Below are 26,517 nucleotides of genomic sequence, written 5' to 3' on the forward strand. Positions count from 1 at the left end.
ACTCAGCCATTCAGAAACGTATTACTGATGTGTATTTTAATACCTACATTTGTTTCAATACTGCAAAGCTACACAAGTTCTAATAAAGAGGTAATCCATTGTCTTGTTACTGTAGTAAACAAACAGAAGATACATCATCTTAGGTCTTCTGCTTCCAACTGCACTCTTCCTACATACAGTTGTGTAGGGAAGGAAAATCTGAAAATACTGTTGACGTTCTTCTGGATAGCCGAAGCAAGAAAACATGTTTGTGGCTTATTCTTGTTTTCAAAATAAAACAATATTAATTTAATCAAAAAATTTTGGCAAAGAAGTTTGGACAGTGCTCTCTTGGAGAAGAGCATTTCCATTCTAAAGCAGAAGGAGGCAACATTTGCAGAATTATGCTAGGTAAACAGAAACAGAAGTGTCATTTTTTACTATTTAACAGAACGCACAAGCTAACCTCATGAACATACTGAAATTGTTTATATGAAGTCCTGTTTTGTCAGTATCCTGGATCAAAGTTCATCAAATTTGGTATCAGTTCTTTAACCGTTCAGAGACCTGAATTGCCTTAAATAAGTGATAGAACTGAGCCGGTAGAGTAAGAAACCCTCTCAGGAAGTGCTAAGCTTTAAACTCCCCATTGCCCTAAGCTCATGAAAAGCAAAGAATAGCATTCTAAACCTGTTCTAGTAATAACGCCTTTGGCTTTCCCCCTGCGTTCCCATTTTTCCCCCCCACTTCTTTCCTGTCAACCCACTGTAAAACTAGTTATGTGCTTCTCTCAAACTAGAGGGAAAGCTCTAAGAACAAGAACTCCCTAGCATATAAAACCACTTCTTGTCCCTTCTACCTTATGCAGGCCCAAACCTGAAAATATTTACCAATGCATTCAGCTTTCCTACTGCTGAGAAACAAGGCTGGTTACAATGGCAGCTAAGCCCAAGTTGCGCTGTCTGGCTAGACTTAACAGTTGGATTCCCCCAGCCATCCTGAAGCAGGTTGATGAATCCAGGGAGTCAAAACATAGGACTTCTGCATTTCTGGTTTTGTAGACTGCATCCTGTGTGCAGCCACTACAGCAAGGGCCACAGACTTTCCAAAGGCAGAGCTACAAGAATCTGATTATTTAGAATAACTGTATCAATGCACAACTCCTTGGTTACCTTTTAGAAATTCCTATGCTCAGCCGGATTCCTTTTCCCCCCAGACCTGGTGCGTTCTGGCAGTCTTGCAGTGCCCTCATCTGATCACCTTGCTCACCAAATCTGACATAGGCATACCCTCTACTATTTTCAAAAGGGAGAAAACCAATTCTAGTATGCATAACAGTTACAAAGCTAACGAATTCAATTTCTGTCTTCTACGAAAAACAGAAGATAGCTGCTACTATAGCTTCTATTGCTTAAGCAACCTCTCTGGCATGTGCACGTGCACAGAGAAGGCTTTCACCAAATTAAAAAACTTGGGCCAGAAGCAAAAAGCTTTACAGCAACTTTGTAGCAGCAACTGCTTAGTTTTTTGTGGGGGTAGAGGTTTTTTTTTTTCTTGTTTGTTGATAAATGATTGAAAACCGAAAAGTACGTCCCTTTTACGGGGTTGGTAAACACAAGTTTTGATGAAAACTCTCCCCCCCACACACACAATTTTTGTCATTTTGTTTAAAGTAATTACTTTCTTTGTTAGAGGATTTGACAAATTTGATTTAGTGTTCTATCAGTTTGTCCTCAATGCTGAGTGAAGCAGTGATGCTTACTTTAGCCTCAAAATTTAACTGAACTGTACCCACAATGCTGAATTAGGGAACAACGTTAAGTAGGTGAGGTGTATTCAGTGCTATAAAATTAAAAATAAATAAATAAAATAAAAACCACAAAAAACCACATTAAGTGGTTGTTGGTACTTTGTGTATTCTGTACATATTCAGCTAAGTCTTGAACTAAACTTAACTTGCAGGGGATGAGAGAGAAGACTTTGCCTGCAGAACAGCGAGCAGAACCATCTGAAAGGTATGACATCTATTAATTTAAAACTTACTTGAAGGAAGAAAGAAATCTCCTTTTTCAGTACGGTCTGCATGCCTGTCTTTTTGGAAAGGTGGTGACAGTTCTCAGTAAAAGGAATGTGAAATCCAATGAAAATTTTGTATTTTGAGGGAGCTGCAAAGTCTGGATTGTGTTTGAAGATCAATAGAACTTTGAGAAAATTGTTGTTTTTATGAAAGGAAGGAAGATGAGCAAGAATAAAAGTACTGATACACCACTTTTTATCCCAAGTTTATCTTCTGAGTAGGATACGAAGATGGGAAACGAGGCACGTTATAATGCTGTATCCACAGAAAGGATCTTTGCTATTGGAGGCCTAATTTTTTCCTTCTACAGGAAATATGGCTCATTTTGTAGTTTAACTAAATCTGTAGCGTTACAAATTTTGCTTTGACAGATATTTCATGGTTTATAACTCAGTTTACTTATAACAAAATAATTTGTCCCTCCTAATGTTCCCTAGGGGAAAAGCTATTAGTTTTAGCTATTTAATTGCTTGCAGTTTGAAAGCTCTGTCCTAATGGGATGATTCTTTCTGAAGTATTCTTTAGAAGGTGAAGTAGGGGAAGTGAGTTACAGTTCAGGAGGATGTTTATTGATGTGTTTTTTTCTTTATTTTTTAAGCAAAAACATGGAGGAAGATTTATGATTTATTATTCTTCTTTTTAATACTCCTTTCATGATGAAGTTAATTGTCTGCTTTGAGTTCACATGAAGACCATGTGTTCTTTAGAATCATTTGAGGCCAAATGCTAACTCATCTCTAAAATAAAAAAAATCCAGCAGAATTAATTGAATTTCTTCTTGAGGAGACTGCTTTGTGTTATACTGCTTTCTTGGTTTAGGTCAAATGAGTTATCCTCCAGATAATATTGATGGCTTTTCCTTCTGGGCAAATGGTGTTTTGGGTAATAATGCTTGAGTTAAGGGACTTTGCACTCGGTTTTTAGGGAGTCGCTCTTTTCAAAGAACAGTAGCAGGGAATTTTGTTGACTCTGTGCTCATCTGCCAAGCAATTCTTAGGTGACCATGGGCATTCTTTGGCTTGCAGAAAGAACTCAACACTTTGTTTTGGCATCTAAAAGTTGGACTTCACAACAACCACCTTTTTAGGGGTGGAAGCGACTGGCTTTAAGGTTCTGGTACAGGTGCAATCAGGTGCTGGGTTTTAATTATGTTTTTTTCAAACTGTTCTAAATTGTCTCTGTTAGAACTCCTTTCTACTTCTCCATTTAGGAAGGAGATACAGAAAACTCACACTGCTTTTGATTTCGTTCACAAAGTTTATTGCAGTGCCCTACCTTTTGTTTGTAGAGTAGGTAGTGGTGGTAGTGTTTTTTGTGATGCTGGTCTCTGTTGGGTGCCATGTTCTGGAGCAGGAGCACCACACTGATCTGCTGGCAAGAGTCCCTTTGGACAGTTGAGTTGGAATACTCAGTAAATCTCTGGCCCACCAATGCTATATATCTATGCGTGTGTGTGTGGGTATATATATATTTTATATCCTCAGTCCAATTGTAGATTAGACTTGCTTGAAGGCTGACAACTGTCTTTGCCCCCTTGAAGCTCACAGGTGTTAACAGAAAGAGGAATATGGGCTGTTATGGGCAAGCGATAGTTGTCTGAATGAAGATCTGTTTTGATGTAAGACTTTTTTCAGAATTCTAATGGATTGACAGTTTGGATTAGAGAAAAATCTGAGCATATGCCTTAGGGATCTTTCTTCCTCTATGCAGTTACAGTGCTAAGCAGGCTATATAGCAAACTATAACATTTCTCGTTAGCAATTGAATGAATGAGTCCTAAGAAGAGAAGTTTTGGTGAAGGTTTGTATAGTTTTTCTACAGGAATGATACTTGAAACGAGTGCCAAGTATAAAAAGAAAAAAAAAGCTTAATTTTTGGTTTCATATTTAAGTCACACAGAAAGATACAGGCCAAGAGTGTGAAAAAGAGTAGTAGAAGAGAGCATTCTGCATGTCTGCTAACGATGACTCAGTTTTTGATACTCACCAAACTCATTGTGAGAGAGTTTTTTTCTCATTTTAATAGGAAAAATCTATTCCATAAAACTATGACCATGAATATTCAGATTATTTTTTCTTTTATTGGATGTTATATAAGCTGCCTGTAAGTTAATTTAAGTATTTACGTTAACATTAAGTATTTAATTAATATTAAGTTAATATTAAGTATTTAAGTTAATTTAAGTTTCAAATCATTAAATGGGACTTCCGGATGATGCAATATAAAGAAATCGTAAACACTGTTGTTTATTCCTGTAACACAAATAAAATAATGGTCCAAATATCAAAAGTTCCATAAACTTTTCAAATCAAAACTGTGAAACAGATGTAAGCTACAGGATGCACTGAATATCAGTAGTACCAACTTACATCCCTGCCTAGTCATTTCTAAGTAGATCATGATAGTACTGTACAAATTTTGGTCAGATTTCCTATGCCATTTAAAACATAACTCATCCAATCTTAGTAATCGAATAAAGTAAGTGGCAGGGATGAAAATTGAAGTTGTTAAGAGGCTGTTTTCTAATTTTTATATTTGCATCCTGATACATGGTATAGACTGTATTTACCAGAACACAATCTTCAGTGCTGCTAGTCTGACTTTCTTTGGTGCTTTTTGTGTTTAGTTTGGTTGTTGAACCTACCTGCTTCTTTAAACATTACCTTTTTCCACGTTCACTGCTGTAATGACTTTAGAAACTTTGGCAGCTATCCTGCCTAATTTTGCAAGAGGAACACTTTCTCACTTGTCTTGAGAGTGTACTCTTAATTGAAGCCATGCGAGGGTAGTTAGAAAGGATGATGCTTCTCCAGAGCTTTGATGACTAAAGTATAGAAAAGAAAGAAAAAAAATGTGATCTGTGCGTCTCTGTTCTGCACAGGTTTTGAGTTAACTTTCAGTGTTCTTGCTGTACAGTTGTTGAATAGAGTATAATGTGGAAGCAGGCCTGCCATAAATTAAAATGACGTGGTAGACAGAGGTGGGGAGATCGGGATTTCTTCTGGAAACTTGCTTTCTCTTAATTTGTATGGATTTTTGTTCTATTTAATTTTGTTAATAAATTGGGTGGGATGGGGTGAGAAAGTAGTATGTCTTGTATAAGAAAAATTAAAATTTGCAACTTTAGGAAGTGGAGGAACCAGTGCTACCGAACATACCCCTACCCATCAGTGCTGCATCGCTGCCTCAGTTCAATTCTAGTTTCGTTGGTAGTAGCGCTGTCTCAGCGTCACCGAGCGCTGTTTCAACAGCAGCAATGAGCACGGCAACTCCAGCAGCTGCGACGGGCATGGCAAATCCATCAGAGGTGGAGGGCATGACAGATCCATCAGAGGTGGAGGGCATGACAGATCCATCGGAGGTGGAGGACTTGACAGATCTATCAGAGGAGGAGGTGGAGGACATGATATATACAACAGCGACGTCGGGCATAACGTGTTCAACAGTGCCCTCAGGCTTGACATATCCAATAATGGCGGCGGGCATGCCATATCTACTGATGACAAAGGACATATCAAGGTCAACAGCGGCAACGACAAGCGTGGCAAATTCAACGGAGGCGGCAGGCATGGCAGATGCAGCAGCGACGGCGGCGGGCAAGGTAAATCTTTATGCTATAAATAATGTTTACAATGAGTATACTGCTTTATTGCGAGTTGACTTTTTCTGTGGTGCTCATGAAACTAACAAATATTAGTTTCTACGCAGCTGAATGAATTGGGGTTGTATGCCAGTTTGGGGAAAAAGGCATAAATGTTTTGATTCTGCTTCTCTCAGTCTTAGAGCCTGCCAACTCCCATTTAACGTGATTGTATAACTGCTTCAAATGCTGTGGAAGTCTGCGGGGGAAGGGGGGTGTGGACTTTATGCCAAGTTATTTATAGTGGTTTTGGCAGGGGTAGAGTTAATTTTCTTCGTAGTAGATGATGCTGTGTTGCAGATTTGTGAGCAAAACAGTGTTGGTAAGGCACTGGTGTTTTAGCTGTTGCTGAGCAGTGCTCACACAGTGACAAGTCCTTTTCTGTTTCTCACGCTGCCCTGCCAGCGAGGAGGTCGGGGATGCACAAGAGGCTGGGAGGGCACTCAGCCAGGACAGCGGAGCCCAGAGGACCGAAGGGATATTCCACACCATTTAGCATCGTGCTCAGCAATAAATGCTGGGGGAAAGAAGGGGAAGGAGTGGGGAGTATGTACAGGGTTATGGCATTTGTCTTTCCAGGTAGCCATTACATGCGATGAGTCATTAATGCTACCTCAAATTTAACAACTTTACTTCTTTATTTCCGGTTCTTTTCCCTGTTCCACTTGGAGGGAGTGAGCGAGTGGCTGTGTGGTGCTTAGTTGCCTGCAATGGTTAAACCACAACTTTATTTAAGTTATTAAATTAGAGGTAACGTGGTCATATGAGCCTCACATAGAATGAGCCTAGGGTGCAATAATTGGCATATTATTGCAATAAAATAAACATTAATCTGTTCCAGAGTACTTGAAATATTTTTTGTACGGTTTGAAGTAGACAGCTGCTTTAACATGTTGAGGTGTTTGCTGAAGTTCTTGGAGTATCATTGGGCTGAGTTTGCCGTTCTTCAGCTTCCTGGCTTGCTTTTCCGTGCATTTAGACCTAAGTAGCATCTCCAGCTTTTCCTCTCAGTTTCTGGAATTTGGTTTTGAAGATATTGTCCTATACCCACTTGGAAACTTCCCTGTGTTTTATTATTACTTTCATCTGCAAAATAACTCAAACATCAGGTTTTTCGACGTCACTGCGGGACTTCTGTTGGGTAGTGAATTCAGGTAGTTGTTGCTCTTAAATATAAACCTTTAATTCTTTTGAAAATACAGATACAACCAGCAGGTACTGTTAGCAGTCCTGAGTTCGCGTTTTCATCTCCAGTTGTGAAATCTACTGAGGCAGAAGTGCTACCTACGTCTTCTGTAAGTAAAATAATAAAGGAGCTTGACTTTTTTTCTTAGGCATTTAGTAGGCTGTTGCAGAACACTAAAGCAGAATCTGCCTTAATGGAGAAAAGTATGTAGGCTTCTGGCTTATAATTTGTCATTCAGCATGCGTGCTACAAATGTGAAGAGCAGCTTTCAGATTTGGTTTTGTGTGTGCATTCGATTGAAGTTCCTGTGGCTTGAGAATCTGAAAAACCTCTCTTGTTCATAGCAGATTGGGTTTACATTTAGTGTTCCCGTTGTAAAATCGGCAGAACTTTCTGGACCCAGTGGTACTCCAGTGACGCCCTTTCTTACCCTAGGTAACTGAAACTTTAGCACTTCAGATCTGAAGTGCTGATTTTCCTTTTTTTCTTTATTAAATCTTCAATCTGTCTTGTCTGCGCATGCTAGCAATTCCAGGCAGTGTTGGACTTCTGCAGTATTTTTCCAGTGACAGATCTGCTTTTATATTTTTTTTTTGTTTTGTTGCTTTTTGTTTTGCTTGTAATCATAAAGCATTGCAGAGTAAGTAGAATTTGTGAAGAGTCTTATGTGAGAAGCATGAAAGCTGGAAATTCTTGTTTCTAACAAAAGTGAGTATAATCTGCTCTAACTAGGTCACATTGTGAAAGCTGTTTTTGTTTTCTTTTGTTTCAAAAGACACCACCACCTCAACCAACATCAACACACAGAAAGAGGAGGTCAAAGATTTTGCTGGTGGTCCCTTCACCACTGCCCACGTATTAAAGGAAGGAAGCGTCTTAGACGTTCTAAAAAATCCTGGTGAGATAATGAACTCCTTTTAAAAAGATGCTGCAAAAAATACGCTAGCATTTTTTATTAAAAAAAAACCAACACACGACTTATGGTTAATAGAGTATCTGCTATAAATATGAATGTAGGAGAGCATTACATTAAGCGCTGCGTTTGTTAGGGTGCATCTGCCCCCTTCTATTCTAAGTGGTGTTTGTTGCTGGAAGTAAAACTGCAAGATGAAAAGCAGATGGGTTGCATCTCCTTTACGTGTTAGGATGTAATTGTAAATGAGGTACTAAGAGAATTAGCCAGATAATCGGTGTTTCATTTTAAGTAAATACAATTTGTGGAATTGAAAAGGAAATGTTTGTAAAACTCAACACTCCTGTCCCACCTTCAGCCCAGGTGAAGAAAGAATAGGAAAGAGCTTCAGTTCCAAATACATGGCGAAAGCTGCGAATCTTTGGGCCTTAGCTTACAATGGCTCCTGTGGATTAAAATTTAAACTGCAAACAGAAGTGGAGTGTTTTACGTTAAAAACCCTTTTCTGAATTTTGTTTTTAAGCAATTGCAATTGTTTTCAACAGTTTCATAAAGTGTGTCTGTGGAAAAGATATCTTTTAAGAAAAAGGGCTTTATTGAATTTGATCTTTTCCCAAAAGTCTTCTTCTAACTTACATACTTGTTAAGAAGGCAGCACATTTCTCTGTTGGAAAGAGCTAAGTGAGAGAAAATACATTGTGCATTTTGTTTAAGGAAAGACCTCTGAGTGAAGTGACATTCACTTTCTTTATCGGTTTAAAAGAAGCAGAATCTAAATCCACATTGTTCAAAGACTTCATTTTTGACTAAAAAAAACCCAACAAACAAACCACAAAACAACTATGTTCAAGGTAGATTTACAAGCAACTTGAGCTGCTGTTTAAGATGCATTTCCTTTAGTCTTTCTGTATTAGTAGCTTGTCTTTTCTGTTAAAATTGCCACCTTTTAAATAAGGAGTTGTCCTGTGTCCGATGCATTTTGAAAAAGATTATAGAAAATTAGACAGTTGTTCAATTGTCTTGAGTTTTTATTATTTAATTAATATTCAGCATCTGTGGGAAAATACCGTATGGATTGCTGCTCCGAGTACAAACTTCTGTACAGTTACTGGAGTAGATTTGAGTCATCTGCTACGGAAGGAGGAGCTTTAGAAATTTGATTCGATTGGGCATCGCGTCTTAATCAAATTGCATTATTTCCATTCCACGTTGGACTGTCAGATTTCAGTCAGCTACTGTCTGTTTGTACTTGTATCGACCAGTGAAAATGTTGATTTAAAGCTTGCTTGGAAACAAAGAGTTAAATGAAGCTTTAACGAAATGTTCTGTTGTGACCCAGTGCAGCAGATGAAATTTCATCCGTTTAGATAAGATTTCTGGGGACTTCCTGTTGCGCTCGGTCTGAATGTCTAGTTGTAACCATTGGCACCTGGGTTGAAATTTTTGCCCTCTAGTAAAGTCACTTAGTTACATGTAGTGAGGTGCTGGGCTAACAGGAAGACTTTTTTTTCTTGCTTCCTAGACTTTGGATTGTTGAAAACACGCTCTTCTACGTCTGCACAACCTACAACAAGCACAGTGGTTTATACTAGGCCTGCAATAACAACTTTTTCTGCAGGTAAAGAGACTTCTAAACAAGCATCGTACTGGCAATCTGATACATGTGACCCTTTTCTGCAAAACAAAGACATAAAGGACAAATGTGTAACTTGTCAAGCTACTAAAGCGTCAACAGTTGAGAGTATGAAACAGACAGTAAGTTCAAGTCAATGCGACACCTCAAAGCCAGCAGCGCCCCCAGCAGGGATGCTGGGCTTTGGAGACAAATTCAAAACAGTACCTGGAACGTGGGATTGTGATACATGTCTTGTCCAAAACAAACCGGAAGCTACAAAATGTATAGCATGTGAGACACCAAAACCTGGAACGGGAGTAATGCCTGCTCTGACATGACCAGTGGTCACAGACAGCTCGGTGACAGTGACATCCTCCTCGAGCAGCACTGACACAACAGCCACTCTGGGCTTTGGAGACAAATTTAAGAAGGCGAAAGGCTCTTGGGACTGTGGAATATGCCTTGTACCAAATAAGACGGAAGATAACAAATGTGTAGCCTGTCAGTCTGAGAAACCAGGTATGGTCCTTTTTTTCCTGTTGTTTCCATCCTAGCCTCTGTGAATCTTGTACAGAATAAAAGTACGTTGCATATATGGAATATTTTAAGCAACACGATTCCCAGGTACGGTTGATGGGTTAGCGGCTGTCTGCAGGATTGGTTTACAGGCACTTCAGAGGTCTCAGCCCAGGTTCCAGCCTGTCGCATAAATTGAACTGATTGTGAAATGTATTAGTACGGAGCTGGATCAATGCAGATACCCCCGGCTTTGCAGCTGGTGAGGGAAGATGGCTGAAGTGGGTGACTTAATTTAAAAACAACATAGTGATTTTTCACTGGCGAAAATGAGAACTCCATAGAAAGAGTTAAAAATGACTGCGTTTTTCTCTTTCAAAAAATAAGTAAAAAAAATTACAGAATGTGTCCAAAATGCCTCTACTCACCGTTTGTATGTAATTGAGGGGAGATGTGAAGCCAGATTTCAAGACAGTGTAGTCTTAACTAGTCTTAAGCTAAAGCAGAGAGATGCCTATGAAGGTCAGTGGTAGGCTTCAAGAAAGCGAGTGACCCGCTGGATAACTTCTTCAGGGCAGTACTGGGTTGTTTCCCATTGTGTGTGACCGTAATTGATTTTGAGCGTGGTTGTATTGTTTTTAAAATACGATTCTAATTCTAACTTTGACTCTAAATGTCATTTAACATGCCATTACATCGAAAAACACCTGTGCAAATATATCGTGGAAGAAACAAATTAAGATGGACTAGACCGGGCTTTTGTATTCATCCTGTGCGGTAAGACTGAAATTTCATGAGGTAAGATAATGGATTTCAGACAGAGTTGATTCTCTTGGACTTCCAACCTCTGAGCGGTCAGTCGGCATCTTTGTCTGAGGCTCTTGCCATTGCAAGGAGGAATTTTGGAAATGAGGGGTTTACTGTGACCATGGTGCAGTGAATTGCACGGTTACGTTGCACTTGTCAAGAGGAAGAGCGATGCAAGTAATACTAGGATAAAAGTTTTCTGCGTGTGCTGTGGAAGGGAAGAGCCATTCTTGTCTTTCCGGTTTTGAATTTGAAGCGTTATCTTCTGCTTCTCTCTTAAAAGGCACCTTTTTTTTAAAAGGCACCTGTCAGGCCTCTTTATGGAGGTTACACTGTGGTCAACAGCAGCAGAAGCTTGTGTGCTGAACAGAGTTGTGTGTTGTTTGGAAGCTTTGAGTTCCACTCTGGTTTTTTTGTTTGTTTGTTTGTTTCTTTGTGGGTTTTTGGTGGCTTTTATTTTTTTCAGGGGCGGGGGGGGGAGTTGTGGAGTAGTTTTGAACATTTCTGTGGGATTTGACAAATCAGATTTAAAAGTTAATGCTCATTTTATAGTTCATGTTCAAACAGGATGGTTAACTGTCTTGTTTGTCTCACAGAGGGTCCAACACCTGTGACCAGTAGCAGTGCATCTGCATTTTCTGCTCCTTCTGGAGAATTTCTGGATTTAGACAAATTCAAGAAGCCTGAAGGAAGCTGGGATTGGGAGACCTGCTTGGTTCAAAACAAAGCAGAGGCCACGAAGTGTGTAGCCTGTGAAAGTGCAAAGCCAAGCACCAAAGCAGAGCTCAAAGGTAATCCTTAATGATTAAAACGAGGATGCATATTCTGTGATTTATTTTTTGGTTTGCTCTGATTTTTTTTATTTTCTTACCTGTTAAGCACAATTATTTTTTCCTTTGAGGTGTGGCAAAATTATTCGTTTTTCCTGTAGGAATATTGCCTAGATAACATCTGTTTCCACACTTTTCCCCAAGAATAAGTTTATCCTTTTTAGAGAAAAGCTTTCATTAATGACGTGCTTGTTCTTTACATGCCCTACACGTTGTTCATTTGGAGTTCAGACTAAAAACATGATCTTTCAAAGAAGTTCGTATACTTTTTAAAGCCAGGTGGTGGGCAGAAAACACAATTGTGAAAAGTTTTATGTAGAGAGGAAGCATGGGGTTTTCTTGTTTGTTTTACTGTTTGGTGGGTTGTTTTTTAAACAGTTTTGACTGGAAAGATCAGGACTAGAATGTAGTTCAAACCTTCATGTACTTCAGGTAAACAGAATATCTTTTGTCTTCACTTGTGCGCTTATGTCCATCAAGTAAGACCTCTGAAACCATACTAGAAAAAATCTGCGGGATTTGATATGTTCATGTACTAGAGCTTTAGAAAAAGTTTAATTCCTATATGCAGCATGTCTTCTGTCCTGGTTATTGATACGTACGCAATTAGTAGCAATCCCTTTTTTGATCTCAACACTAGGTTTAGACAAAAAATTGCGACACCTTAAGGAACCTGTCCTGCATCTCATACAAGCACAGAAGTTGCAGTGTCTCAATGCTAGCAGTACAGTTGGTGGTAAAATCTTTAGTAGGGTGAAATAGAGGCCTCACACTTTTCAGAGAAAAAAAGAGATGAGAGAGAGTATCTTATTCCCACGTACTTGCAACTATGCTGCAGAGTGTACTGCTGTTACTCTAGTGCTACAAAGGTCCAAAAATCACTGAACAGTTATTAGCCAGTTTTGTATTCCTTTAATTTGTTGAAAGACTGCAGTAGAGGATTGAAGTTTTTATTGAGGATCACTGTGTGGAAAAATTCTGATTGTTAAATGTCATTTGTATGACTTAAGAACCGCGTTTTGGAGTACAGAATTCAGTATTAATTCCAGAAGGGGTAAGGGGAAGGACATTAGCTAGTAATCCCGAACAAAAGCAGTGTATAGAGCTATACTGATTTTAATCGCAGTATTCTTACAGTTGGTCTGTTACTGAACAGATATGTTTTGGGGAGATATGGTGGCCAGGGAGGCGTGTGTGTTTGTGTGCTTCCTCTTCTAGTTAAGGTTCTGGGGTTTGGTTTAGTCAGGAAAATTCGATGAGGCACCTTGTGTAAAAGGAAATGTTAACCAGCATTTTTCAACACGGTGTAGTCCCTTAAAAGTGTCATAGATGAAAAGAGGCCATAAACGCTGGGGGAAAAAGTTAGTGGGAAACTGAGAGCAGGATCACATTCAGTAGTGAGAGAGCAGCAGCCTAGGGAAAGCTGATGAATGACTGTAACAGATAGTTCTATTTTAAGTGTAAAACAACACTCAGTACTTTATAATGGTGGTCTTACCAGAGGGTTCTTCTCCATGGCTCCTAAAAGCACGTCTTGAAGGCATTCGAGTGCAGTGAACTTAAGCTGTAAGAGTTGGGCTGGTAAGCTTGGCCTGATTTGAAGCTGTAGGCACGGGGCTATAATTTCTGAACAGGCTACAAAAGAAACTGTACCACTGTGCTTTTCAGTGCTCCGTTTAGCAAAGCCATCAAATTGTTGCAGGCAATTGATGTTGTTCTTCTAAGAGCACCTGAAAGATATTTTTGTTTGAAGAGTTCAGAGGTACCGGTTAATACTGGTTCAGATAATTACAGCCAGCTCTTGGTGTTTGTGACCAATAAAGTTTGTGGCTCCAAAAGGAGTGGGTTAGTGCTAACTGATTAACTGCTGTATATGCAGAAATATGGAATCTGATTACTTACGCAGAGAGCACTTAAAATGTATTGTTTTGCTGGCTCTCAGTGAGTTGCATCTTAATGCTACCAAGGAATAAGCTTTTTGCTCCTGGCCCAAGTTTTTTAATTTGGTGAAAGCCTTTTCTGTGCACGTGCACATGCCAGAGAGGTTGCTTAAGTAATAGAAGCTATAGTAGCTGCTATCTTCTGTTTTTTGTAGAAGACAGAAACTGAATTCGTTAGCTTTGTAACTGTTATGCATACCAGAATTGGTTTTCTCCCTTTTGAAAATAGTAGAGGGTATGCCTATGTCAGATTTGGTGAGCAAGGTGATCAGATGAGGGCACTGCAAGACTGCCAGAACGCACCAGGTCTGGGGGGAAAAGGAATCCGGCTGAGCATAGGAATTTCTAAAAGGTAACCAAGGAGTTGTGCATTGATACAGTTATTCTAAATAATCAGATTCTTGTAGCTCTGCCTTTGGAAAGTCTGTGGCCCTTGCTGTAGTGGCTGTACACAGGATGCAGTCTACAAAACCAGAAATGCAGAAGTCCTGTGTTTTGACTCCCTGGATTCATCAACCTGCTTCAGGATGGCTGGGGGAATCCAACTGTTAAGTCTAGCCAGACAGCGCAACTTGGGCTTAGCTGCCATTGTAACCAGCCTTGTTTCTCAACAGTAGCAAAGCTGAATGCATTGGAAAATATTTTCAGGTTTGGGCCTGCATAAGGTAGAAGGGACAAGAAGTGGTTTTATATGCTAGGGAGTTCTTGTTCTTAGAGCTTTCCCTCTAGTTTGAGAGAAGCACATAACTAGTTTTACAGTGGGTTGACAGGAAAGAAGTGGGGGGGAAAAATGGGAACGCAGGGAGAAAGCCAAAGGCGTTATTACTAGAACAGGTTTAGAATGCTATTCTTTGCTTTTCATGAGCTTAGGGCAATGGGGAGTTTAAAGCTTAGCACTTCCTGAGAGGGTTTCTTACTCTACCGGCTCAGTTCTATCACTTATTTAAGGCAATTCAGGTCTCTGAACGGTTAAAGAATTGATACCAAATTTGATGAACTCTGATCCAGGATACTGACAAAACAGGACTTCATATAAACAATTTCAGTATGTTCATGAGGTTAGCTTGTGTGTTCTGTTAAATAGTAAAAAATGACACTTCTGTTTCTGTTTACCTAGCATAATTCTGCAAATGTTGCCTCCTTCTGCTTTAGAATGGAAATGCTCTTCTCCAAGAGAGCACTGTCCAAACTTCTTTGCCAAAATTTTTTGATTAAATTAATATTGTTTTATTTTGAAAACAAGAATAAGCCACAAACATGTTTTCTTGCTTCGGCTATCCAGAAGAACGTCAACAGTATTTTCAGATTTTCCTTCCCTACACAACTGTATGTAGGAAGAGTGCAGTTGGAAGCAGAAGACGTAAGATGATGTATCTTCTGTTTGTTTACTACAGTAACAAGACAATGGATTACCTCTTTATTAGAACTTGTGTAGCTTTGCAGTATTGAAACAAATGTAGGTATTAAAATACACATCAGTAATACGTTTCTGAATGGCTGAGTACCGTGCTCTCTTAGCATTGAAATACCCAGCCATTGGATTAGTTTGTCCCTCATGTTTGCTTAGTTTGGAAGCTATTTCAGAATGCCTTCAGCTTGTATTCTTCCCCAAAAGCATAGAACTCACTTCTCTGCATCCCCAATTCAAGTGAGAGAAACTGGGCACTGCAAACACAGGAGGTCTGCCTGTACAGAATCAGTGAAGACAAGTCTAAACAGCGGATTTTTTTGAATATGCAGCTGGGTTATCTGAATGTTCTTTATGCAGTGTACCTCAGTTTTAGTACAGATAGCACTTGTCTTGGTTCTTGTCATTAGTCTGAAGCTGCCCCTGAGAAAATCTTGAAAGGGAAAGTAGTGAAAGCTAATCAGCTGGCCCTTTCTTCTTAAGAACCAGCGTATTTTGTAATTCTCCCACTAATAATAAGGCGTCATGCTGGAGAATCGCGATTGTGTTGTTAAGCAAGACTGACTTCACCAGACAGAGTTCATCAAATTTGGTATCAATTCTTTAACCGTTCAGAGACCTGAATTGCCTTAAATAAGTGATAGAACTGAGCCGGTAGAGTAAGAAACCCTCTCAGGAAGTGCTAAGCTTTAAACTCCCCATTGCCCTAAGCTCATGAAAAGCAAAGAATAGCATTCTAAACCTGTTCTAGTAATAACGCCTTTGGCTTTCTCCCTGCGTTCCCATTTTTCCCCCCCACTTCTTTCCTGTCAACCCACTGTAAAACTAGTTATGTGCTTCTCTCAAACTAGAGGGAAAGCTCTAAGAACAAGAACTCCCTAGCATATAAAACCACTTCTTGTCCCTTCTACCTTATGCAGGCCCAAACCTGAAAATATTTTCCAATGCATTCAGCTTTGCTACTGTTGAGAAACAAGGCTGGTTACAATGGCAGCTAAGCCCAAGTTGCGCTGTCTGGCTAGACTTAACAGTTGGATTCCCCCAGCCATCCTGAAGCAGGTTGATGAATCCAGGGAGTCAAAACATAGGACTTCTGCATTTCTGGTTTTGTAGACTGCATCCTGTGTACAGCCACTACAGCAAGGGCCACAGACTTTCCAAAGGCAGAGCTACAAGAATCTGATTATTTAGAATAACTGTATCAATGCACAACTCCTTGGTTACCTTTTAGAAATTCCTATGCTCAGCCGGATTCCTTTTCCCCCCAGACCTGGTGCGTTCTGGCAGTCTTGCAGTGCCCTCATCTGATCACCTTGCTCACCAAATCTGACATAGGCATACCCTCTACTATTTTCAAAAGGGAGAAAACCAATTCTGGTATGCATAACAGTTACAAAGCTAACGAATTCAGTTTCTGTCTTCTACAAAAAACAGAAGATAGCAGCTACTATAGCTTCTATTACTTAAGCAACCTCTCTGGCATGTGCACGTGCACAGAAAAGGCTTTCACCAAATTAAAAAACTTGGGCCAGGAGCAAAAAGCTTATTCCTTGGTAGCATTAAGATGCAACTCACTGAGAGCCAGCAAAACAATACATTTTAAGTGCTCTCTGCGTAAGTAATCAGATTCCATATTTCTGCATATACAGCAGTTAATCAGTTAGCACTAACCCACTCCTTTTGGAGCCACAAACTTTATTGGTCACAAACACCAAGAGCTGGCTGTAATTATCTGAACCAGTATTAACCGGTACCTCTGAACTCTTCAAACAAAAATATCTTTCAGGTGCTCTTAGAAGAACAACATCAATTGCCTGCAACAATTTGATGGCTTTGCTAAACGGAGCACTGAAAAGCACAGTGGTACAGTTTCTTTTGTAGCCTGTTCAGAAATTATAGCCCCGTGCCTACAGCTTCAAATCAGGCCAAGCTTACCAGCCCAACTCTTACAGCTTAAGTTCACTGCACTCGAATGCCTTCAAGACGTGCTTTTAGGAGCCATGGAGAAGAACCCTCTGGTAAGACCACCATTATAAAGTACTGAGTGTTGTTTTACACTTAAAATAGAACTATCTGTTACAGTCATTCATCAGCTTTCCCTAGGCTGCTGCTCTCTCACTACTGAATGTGATCCTGCTCTCAGTTTCCCACTAACTTTTTCCCCCAGCGTTTATGGCCTCTTTTCATCTATGACACTTTTAAGGGACTACACCGTGTTGAAAAATGCTGGTTAACATTTCCTTTTACACAAGGTGCCTCATCGAATTTTCCTGACTAAACCAAACCCCAGAACCTTAACTAGAAGAGGAAGCACACAAACACACATGCCTCCCTGGCCACCATATCTCCCCAAAACATATCTGTTCAGTAACAGACCAACTGTAAGAATACTGCGATTAAAATCAGTATAGCTCTATACACTGCTTTTGTTCGGGATTACTAGCTAATGTCCTTTCCCTTACCCCTTCTGGAATTAATACTGAATTCTGTACTCCAAAACGCGGTTCTTAAGTCATACAAATGACATTTAACAATCAGAATTTTTCCACACAGTGATCCTCAATAAAAACTTCAATCCTCTACTGCAGTCTTTCAACAAATTAAAGGAATACAAAACTGGCTAATAACTGTTCAGTGATTTTTGGACCTTTGTAGCACTAGAGTAACAGCAGTACACTCTGCAGCATAGTTGCAAGTACGTGGGAATAAGATACTCTCTCTCATCTCTTTTTTTCTCTGAAAAGTGTGAGGCCTCTATTTCACCCTACTAAAGATTTTACCACCAACTGTACTGCTAGCATTGAGACACTGCAACTTCTGTGCTTGTATGAGATGCAGGACAGGTTCCTTAAGGTGTCGCAATTTTTTGTCTAAACCTAGTGTTGAGATCAAAAAAGGGATTGCTACTAATTGCGTACGTATCAATAACCAGGACAGAAGACATGCTGCATATAGGAATTAAACTTTTTCTAAAGCTCTAGTACATGAACATATCAAATCCCGCAGATTTTTTCTAGTATGGTTTCAGAGGTCTTACTTGATGGACATAAGCGCACAAGTGAAGACAAAAGATATTCTGTTTACCTGAAGTACATGAAGGTTTGAACTACATTCTAGTCCTGATCTTTCCAGTCAAAACTGTTTAAAAAACAACCCACCAAACAGTAAAACAAACAAGAAAACCCCATGCTTCCTCTCTACATAAAACTTTTCACAATTGTGTTTTCTGCCCACCACCTGGCTTTAAAAAGTATACGAACTTCTTTGAAAGATCATGTTTTTAGTCTGAACTCCAAATGAACAACGTGTAGGGCATGTAAAGAACAAGCACGTCATTAATGAAAGCTTTTCTCTAAAAAGGATAAACTTATTCTTGGGGAAAAGTGTGGAAACAGATGTTATCTAGGCAATATTCCTACAGGAAAAACGAATAATTTTGCCACACCTCAAAGGAAAAAATAATTGTGCTTAACAGGTAAGAAAATAAAAAAAATCAGAGCAAACCAAAAAATAAATCACAGAATATGCATCCTCGTTTTAATCATTAAGGATTACCTTTGAGCTCTGCTTTGGTGCTTGGCTTTGCACTTTCACAGGCTACACACTTCGTGGCCTCTGCTTTGTTTTGAACCAAGCAGGTCTCCCAATCCCAGCTTCCTTCAGGCTTCTTGAATTTGTCTAAATCCAGAAATTCTCCAGAAGGAGCAGAAAATGCAGATGCACTGCTACTGGTCACAGGTGTTGGACCCTCTGTGAGACAAACAAGACAGTTAACCATCCTGTTTGAACATGAACTATAAAATGAGCATTAACTTTTAAATCTGATTTGTCAAATCCCACAGAAATGTTCAAAACTACTCCACAACTCCCCCCCCCGCCCCTGAAAAAAATAAAAGCCACCAAAAACCCACAAAGAAACAAACAAACAAACAAAAAAACCAGAGTGGAACTCAAAGCTTCCAAACAACACACAACTCTGTTCAGCACACAAGCTTCTGCTGCTGTTGACCACAGTGTAACCTCCATAAAGAGGCCTGACAGGTGCCTTTTAAAAAAAAGGTGCCTTTTAAGAGGGAAGCAGAAGATAACGCTTCAAATTCAAAACCGGAAAGACAAGAATGGCTCTTCCCTTCCACAGCACACGCAGAAAACTTTTATCCTAGTATTACTTGCATCGCTCTTCCTCTTGACAAGTGCAACGTAACCGTGCAATTCACTGCACCATGGTCACAGTAAACCCCTCATTTCCAAAATTCCTCCTTGCAATGGCAAGAGCCTCAGACAAAGATGCCGACTGACCGCTCAGAGGTTGGAAGTCCAAGAGAATCAACTCTGTCTGAAATCCATTATCTTACCTCATGAAATTTCAGTCTTACCGCACAGGATGAATACAAAAGCCCGGTCTAGTCCATCTTAATTTGTTTCTTCCACGATATATTTGCACAGGTGTTTTTCGATGTAATGGCATGTTAAATGACATTTAGAGTCAAAGTTAGAATTAGAATCGTATTTTAAAAACAATACAACCACGCTCAAAATCAATTACGGTCACACACAATGGGAAACAACCCAGTACTGCCCTGAAGAAGTTATCCAGCGGGTCACTCGCTTTCTTGAAGCCTACCACTGACCTTCATAGGCATCTCTCTGCTTTAGCTTAAGACTAGTTAAGACTACACTGTCTTGAAATCTGGCTTCACATCTCCCCTCAATTACATACAAACGGTGAGTAGAGGCATTTTGGACACATTCTGTAATTTTTTTTACTTATTTTTTGAAAGAGAAAAACGCAGTCATTTTTAACTCTTTCTATGGAGTTCTCATTTTCGCCAGTGAAAAATCACTATGTTGTTTTTAAATTAAGTCACCCACTTCAGCCATCTTCCCTCACCAGCTGCAAAGCCGGGGGTATCTGCATTGATCCAGCTCCGTACTAATACATTTCACAATCAGTTCAATTTATGCGACAGGCTGGAACCTGGGCTGAGACCTCTGAAGTGCCTGTAAACCAATCCTGCAGACAGCCGCTAACCCATCAACCGTACCTGGGAATCGTGTTGCTTAAAATATTCCATATATGCAACGTACTTTTATTCTGTACAAGATTCACAGAGGCTAGGATGGAAACAACAGGAAAAAAAGGACCATACCTGGTTTCTCAGACTGACAGGCTACACATTTGTTATCTTCCGTCTTATTTGGTACAAGGCATATTCCACAGTCCCAAGAGCCTTTCGCCTTCTTAAATTTGTCTCCAAAGCCCAGAGTGGCTGTTGTGTCAGTGCTGCTCGAGGAGGATGTCACTGTCACCGAGCTGTCTGTGACCACTGGTCATGTCAGAGCAGGCATTACTCCCGTTCCAGGTTTTGGTGTCTCACATGCTATACATTTTGTAGCTTCCGGTTTGTTTTGGACAAGACATGTATCACAATCCCACGTTCCAGGTACTGTTTTGAATTTGTCTCCAAAGCCCAGCATCCCTGCTGGGGGCGCTGCTGGCTTTGAGGTGTCGCATTGACTTGAACTTACTGTCTGTTTCATACTCTCAACTGTTGACGCTTTAGTAGCTTGACAAGTTACACATTTGTCCTTTATGTCTTTGTTTTGCAGAAAAGGGTCACATGTATCAGATTGCCAGTACGATGCTTGTTTAGAAGTCTCTTTACCTGCAGAAAAAGTTGTTATTGCAGGCCTAGTATAAACCACTGTGCTTGTTGTAGGTTGTGCAGACGTAGAAGAGCGTGTTTTCAACAATCCAAAGTCTAGGAAGCAAGAAAAAAAAGTCTTCCTGTTAGCCCAGCACCTCACTACATGTAACTAAGTGACTTTACTAGAGGGCAAAAATTTCAACCCAGGTGCCAATGGTTACAACTAGACATTCAGACCGAGCGCAACAGGAAGTCCCCAGAAATCTTATCTAAACGGATGAAATTTCATCTGCTGCACTGGGTCACAACAGAACATTTCGTTAAAGCTTCATTTAACTCTTTGTTTCCAAGCAAGCTTTAAATCAACATTTTCACTGGTCGATACAAGTACAAACAGACAGTAGCTGACTGAAATCTGACAGTCCAACGTGGAATGGAAATAATGCAATTTGATTAAGACGCGATGCCCAATCGAATCAAATTTCTAAAGCTCCTCCTTCCGTAGCAGATGACTCAAATCTACTCCAGTAACTGTACAGAAGTTTGTACTCGGAGCAGCAATCCATACGGTATTTTCCCACAGATGCTGAATATTAATTAAATAATAAAAACTCAAGACAATTGAACAACTGTCTAATTTTCTATAATCTTTTTCAAAATGCATCGGACACAGGACAACTCCTTATTTAAAAGGTGGCAATTTTAACAGAAAAGACAAGCTACTAATACAGAAAGACTAAAGGAAATGCATCTTAAACAGCAGCTCAAGTTGCTTGTAAATCTACCTTGAACATAGTTGTTTTGTGGTTTGTTTGTTGGGTTTTTTTTAGTCAAAAATGAAGTCTTTGAACAATGTGGATTTAGATTCTGCTTCTTTTAAACCGATAAAGAAAGTGAATGTCACTTCACTCAGAGGTCTTTCCTTAAACAAAATGCACAATGTATTTTCTCTCACTTAGCTCTTTCCAACAGAGAAATGTGCTGCCTTCTTAACAAGTATGTAAGTTAGAAGAAGACTTTTGGGAAAAGATCAAATTCAATAAAGCCCTTTTTCTTAAAAGATATCTTTTCCACAGACACACTTTATGAAACTGTTGAAAACAATTGCAATTGCTTAAAAACAAAATTCAGAAAAGGGTTTTTAACGTAAAACACTCCACTTCTGTTTGCAGTTTAAATTTTAATCCACAGGAGCCATTGTAAGCTAAGGCCCAAAGATTCGCAGCTTTCGCCATGTATTTGGAACTGAAGCTCTTTCCTATTCTTTCTTCACCTGGGCTGAAGGTGGGACAGGAGTGTTGAGCTTTACAAACATTTCCTTTTCAATTCCACAAATTGTATTTACTTAAAATGAAACACCGATTATCTGGCTAATTCTCTTAGTACCTCATTTACAATTACATCCTAACACGTAAAGGAGGTGCAACCCATCTGCTTTTCATCTTGCAGTTTTACTTCCAGCAACAAACACCACTTAGAATAGAAGGGGGCAGATGCACCCTAACAAACGCAGCGCTTAATGTAATGCTCTCCTACATTCATATTTATAGCAGATACTCTATTAACCATAAGTCGTGTGTTGGTTTTTTTTTTAATAAAAAATGCTAGCGTATTTTTTGCAGCATCTTTTTAAAAGGAGTTCATTATCTCACCAGGATTTTTTAGAACGTCTAAGACGCTTCCTTCCTTTAATACGTGGGCAGTGGTGAAGGGACCACCAGCAAAATCTTTGACCTCCTCTTTCTGTGTGTTGATGTTGGTTGAGGTGGTGGTGTCTTTTGAAACAAAAGAAAACAAAAACAGCTTTCACAATGTGACCTAGTTAGAGCAGATTATACTCACTTTTGTTAGAAACAAGAATTTCCAGCTTTCATGCTTCTCACATAAGACTCTTCACAAATTCTACTTACTTTGCAATGCTTTATGATTACAAGCAAAACAAAAAGCAACAAAACAAAAAAAAAATATAAAAGCAGATCTGTCACTGGAAAAATACTGCAGAAGTCCAACACTGCCTGGAATTGCTAGCATGCGCAGACAAGACAGATTGAAGATTTAATAAAGAAAAAAAGGAAAATCAGCACTTCAGATCTGAAGTGCTAAAGTTTCAGTTACCTAGGGTAAGAAAGGGCGTCACTGGAGTACCACTGGGTCCAGAAAGTTCTGCCGATTTTACAACGGGAACACTAAATGTAAACCCAATCTGCTATGAACAAGAGAGGTTTTTCAGATTCTCAAGCCACAGGAACTTCAATCGAATGCACACACAAAACCAAATCTGAAAGCTGCTCTTCACATTTGTAGCACGCATGCTGAATGACAAATTATAAGCCAGAAGCCTACATACTTTTCTCCATTAAGGCAGATTCTGCTTTAGTGTTCTGCAACAGCCTACTAAATGCCTAAGAAAAAAAGTCAAGCTCCTTTATTATTTTACTTACAGAAGACGTAGGTAGCACTTCTGCCTCAGTAGATTTCACAACTGGAGATGAAAACGCGAACTCAGGACTGCTAACAGTACTTGCTGGTTGTATCTGTATTTTCAAAAGAATTAAAGGTTTATATTTAAGAGCAACAACTACCTGAATTCACTACCCAACAGAAGTCCCGCAGTGACGTCGAAAAACCTGATGTTTGAGTTATTTTGCAGATGAAAGTAATAATAAAACACAGGGAAGTTTCCAAGTGGGTATAGGACAATATCTTCAAAACCAAATTCCAGAAACTGAGAGGAAAAGCTGGAGATGCTACTTAGGTCTAAATGCACGGAAAAGCAAGCCAGGAAGCTGAAGAACGGCAAACTCAGCCCAATGATACTCCAAGAACTTCAGCAAACACCTCAACATGTTAAAGCAGCTGTCTACTTCAAACCGTACAAAAAATATTTCAAGTACTCTGGAACAGATTAATGTTTATTTTATTGCAATAATATGCCAATTATTGCACCCTAGGCTCATTCTATGTGAGGCTTATATGACCACGTTACCTCTAATTTAATAACTTAAATAAAGTTGTGGTTTAACCATTGCAGGCAACTAAGCACCACACAGCCACTCGCTCACTCCCTCCAAGTGTAACAGGGAAAAGAACCGGAAATAAAGAAGTAAAGTTGTTAAATTTGAGGTAGCATTAATGACTCATCGCATGTAATGGCTACCTGGAAAGACAAATGCCATAACCCTGTACATACTCCCCACTCCTTCCCCTTCTTTCCCCCAGCATTTATTGCTGAGCACGATGCTAAATGGTGTGGAATATCCCTTCGGTCCTCTGGGCTCCGCTGTCCTGGCTGAGTGCCCTCCCAGCCTCTTGTGCATCCCCGACCTCCTCGCTGGCAGGGCAGCGTGAGAAACAGAAAAGGACTTGTCACTGTGTGAGCACTGCTCAGCAACAGCTAAAACACCAGTGCCTTACCAACACTGTTTTGCTCACAAATCTGCAACACAGCATCATCTACTACGAAGAAAATTAACTCTACCCCTGCCAAAACCACTATAAATAACTTGGCATAAAGTCCACACCCCCCTTCCCCCGCAGACTTCCACAGCATTTGAAGCAGTTATACAATCACGTTAAATGGGAGTTGGCAGGCTCTAAGACTGAGAGAAGCAGAATCAAAACATTTATGCCTTTTTCCCCAAACTGGCATACAACCCCAATTCATTCAGCTGCGTAGAAACTAATATTTGTTAGTTTCATGAGCACCACAGAAAAAGTCAACTCGCAATAAAGCAGTATACTCATTGTAAACATTATTTATAGCATAAAGATTTACCTTGCCCGCCGCCGTCGCTGCTGCATCTGCCATGCCTGCCGCCTCCGTTGAATTTGCCACGCTTGTCGTTGCCGCTGTTGACCTTGATATGTCCTTTGTCATCAGTAGATATGGCATGCCCGCCGCCATTATTGGATATGTCAAGCCTGAGGGCACTGTTGAACACGTTATGCCCGACGTCGCTGTTGTATATATCATGTCCTCCACCTCCTCCTCTGATAGATCTGTCAAGTCCTCCACCTCCGATGGATCTGTCATGCCCTCCACCTCTGATGGATCTGTCATGCCCTCCACCTCTGATGGATTTGCCATGCCCGTCGCAGCTGCTGGAGTTGCCGTGCTCATTGCTGCTGTTGAAACAGCGCTCGGTGACGCTGAGACAGCGCTACTACCAACGAAACTAGAATTGAACTGAGGCAGCGATGCAGCACTGATGGGTAGGGGTATGTTCGGTAGCACTGGTTCCTCCACTTCCTAAAGTTGCAAATTTTAATTTTTCTTATACAAGACATACTACTTTCTCACCCCATCGCACCCAATTTATTAACAAAATTAAATAGAACAAAAATCCATACAAATTAAGAGAAAGCAAGTTTCCAGAAGAAATCCCGATCTCCCCACCTCTGTCTACCACGTCATTTTAATTTATGGCAGGCCTGCTTCCACATTATACTCTATTCAACAACTGTACAGCAAGAACACTGAAAGTTAACTCAAAACCTGTGCAGAACAGAGACGCACAGATCACATTTTTTTTCTTTCTTTTCTATACTTTAGTCATCAAAGCTCTGGAGAAGCATCATCCTTTCTAACTACCCTCGCATGGCTTCAATTAAGAGTACACTCTCAAGACAAGTGAGAAAGTGTTCCTCTTGCAAAATTAGGCAGGATAGCTGCCAAAGTTTCTAAAGTCATTACAGCAGTGAACGTGGAAAAAGGTAATGTTTAAAGAAGCAGGTAGGTTCAACAACCAAACTAAACACAAAAAGCACCAAAGAAAGTCAGACTAGCAGCACTGAAGATTGTGTTCTGGTAAATACAGGCTATACCATGTATCAGGATGCAAATATAAAAATTAGAAAACAGCCTCTTAACAACTTCAATTTTCATCCCTGCCACTTACTTTATTCGATTACTAAGATTGGATGAGTTATGTTTTAAATGGCATAGGAAATCTGACCAAAATTTGTACAGTACTATCATGATCTACTTAGAAATGACTAGGCAGGGATGTAAGTTGGTACTACTGATATTCAGTGCATCCTGTAGCTTACATCTGTTTCACAGTTTTGATTTGAAAAGTTTATGGAACTTTTGATATTTGGACCATTATTTTATTTGTGTTACAGGAATAAACAACAGTGTTTACGATTTCTTTATATTGCATCATCCGGAAGTCCCATTTAATGATTTGAAACTTAAATTAACTTAAATACTTAATATTAACTTAATATTAATTAAATACTTAATGTTAACGTAAATACTTAAATTAACTTACAGGCAGCTTATATAACATCCAATAAAAGAAAAAATAATCTGAATATTCATGGTCATAGTTTTATGGAATAGATTTTTCCTATTAAAATGAGAAAAAAACTCTCTCACAATGAGTTTGGTGAGTATCAAAAACTGAGTCATCGTTAGCAGACATGCAGAATGCTCTCTTCTACTACTCTTTTTCACACTCTTGGCCTGTATCTTTCTGTGTGACTTAAATATGAAACCAAAAATTAAGCTTTTTTTTTCTTTTTATACTTGGCACTCGTTTCAAGTATCATTCCTGTAGAAAAACTATACAAACCTTCACCAAAACTTCTCTTCTTAGGACTCATTCATTCAATTGCTAACGAGAAATGTTATAGTTTGCTATATAGCCTGCTTAGCACTGTAACTGCATAGAGGAAGAAAGATCCCTAAGGCATATGCTCAGATTTTTCTCTAATCCAAACTGTCAATCCATTAGAATTCTGAAAAAAGTCTTACATCAAAACAGATCTTCATTCAGACAACTATCGCTTGCCCATAACAGCCCATATTCCTCTTTCTGTTAACACCTGTGAGCTTCAAGGGGGCAAAGACAGTTGTCAGCCTTCAAGCAAGTCTAATCTACAATTGGACTGAGGATATAAAATATATATATACCCACACACACACGCATAGATATATAGCATTGGTGGGCCAGA

General features: G+C 39.6%; 3 protein-coding genes across 4 annotated transcripts in view; 1 reads left to right on the plus strand and 2 right to left on the minus strand.

Moving 5' to 3' along the window:
• Nucleotides 1-12,091, plus strand: part of LOC308187237 (uncharacterized protein) — an 80,567-nt gene extending 68,476 nt beyond the window's left edge. Inside the window, exons 4-6 of the mRNA XM_080609402.1 lie at nt 5,184-5,657; nt 6,899-6,991; nt 9,318-12,091. Coding sequence (XP_080465528.1) covers nt 5,184-5,657; nt 6,899-6,991; nt 9,318-9,332 — 582 coding nt within the window. The 3' untranslated portion in view covers nt 9,333-12,091. The remainder of the gene's footprint in view (nt 1-5,183; nt 5,658-6,898; nt 6,992-9,317) is intronic.
• The window catches only part of LOC308187239 (uncharacterized protein), a 94,325-nt gene that overhangs the window by 7,622 nt on the left and 60,186 nt on the right, over nt 1-26,517 (minus strand). The gene's annotated exons all lie outside the window — the stretch shown is intronic.
• On the minus strand, nt 17,900-25,382 carry LOC308187244 (uncharacterized protein). 2 transcript variants are annotated; one of them, XM_080609412.1, is made up of 3 exons: nt 24,335-25,382; nt 23,001-23,093; nt 17,900-20,673 (listed from the first exon to the last, which is right to left on the minus strand). In XM_080609412.1, the coding sequence occupies exons 1-3, from the start codon at nt 24,677-24,679 to the stop codon at nt 20,659-20,661; spliced, it is 453 nt and encodes a 150-aa protein (XP_080465538.1). In that variant the 5' UTR covers nt 24,680-25,382; the 3' UTR covers nt 17,900-20,658. The 2 variants fall into 2 exon arrangements, 1 of the variants encoding a protein (XP_080465538.1); XR_013944548.1 differs by lacking the exons at nt 23,001-23,093; nt 24,335-25,382 and adding an exon at nt 22,212-22,993.

The sequence above is a fragment of the Anser brachyrhynchus genome (genome assembly GCF_964034855.1).
Source record: "Anser brachyrhynchus genome assembly, contig: SCAFFOLD_187, whole genome shotgun sequence".
Classification (NCBI taxonomy): Eukaryota; Metazoa; Chordata; class Aves; order Anseriformes; family Anatidae; genus Anser; species Anser brachyrhynchus.

Coding starts and splice junctions, on each gene's coding strand:
- LOC308187244 (XM_080609412.1), bottom strand. CDS start 24,679: ATGAGCACGGCAACTCCAGCAGCTGCGACGGGCATGGCAAATCCATCA. Junction 23,094..24,334: donor CAGCGACGGCGGCGGGCAAG/GTAAATCTTTAT, acceptor TTGAAAATACAG/ATACAACCAGCAAGTACTGT.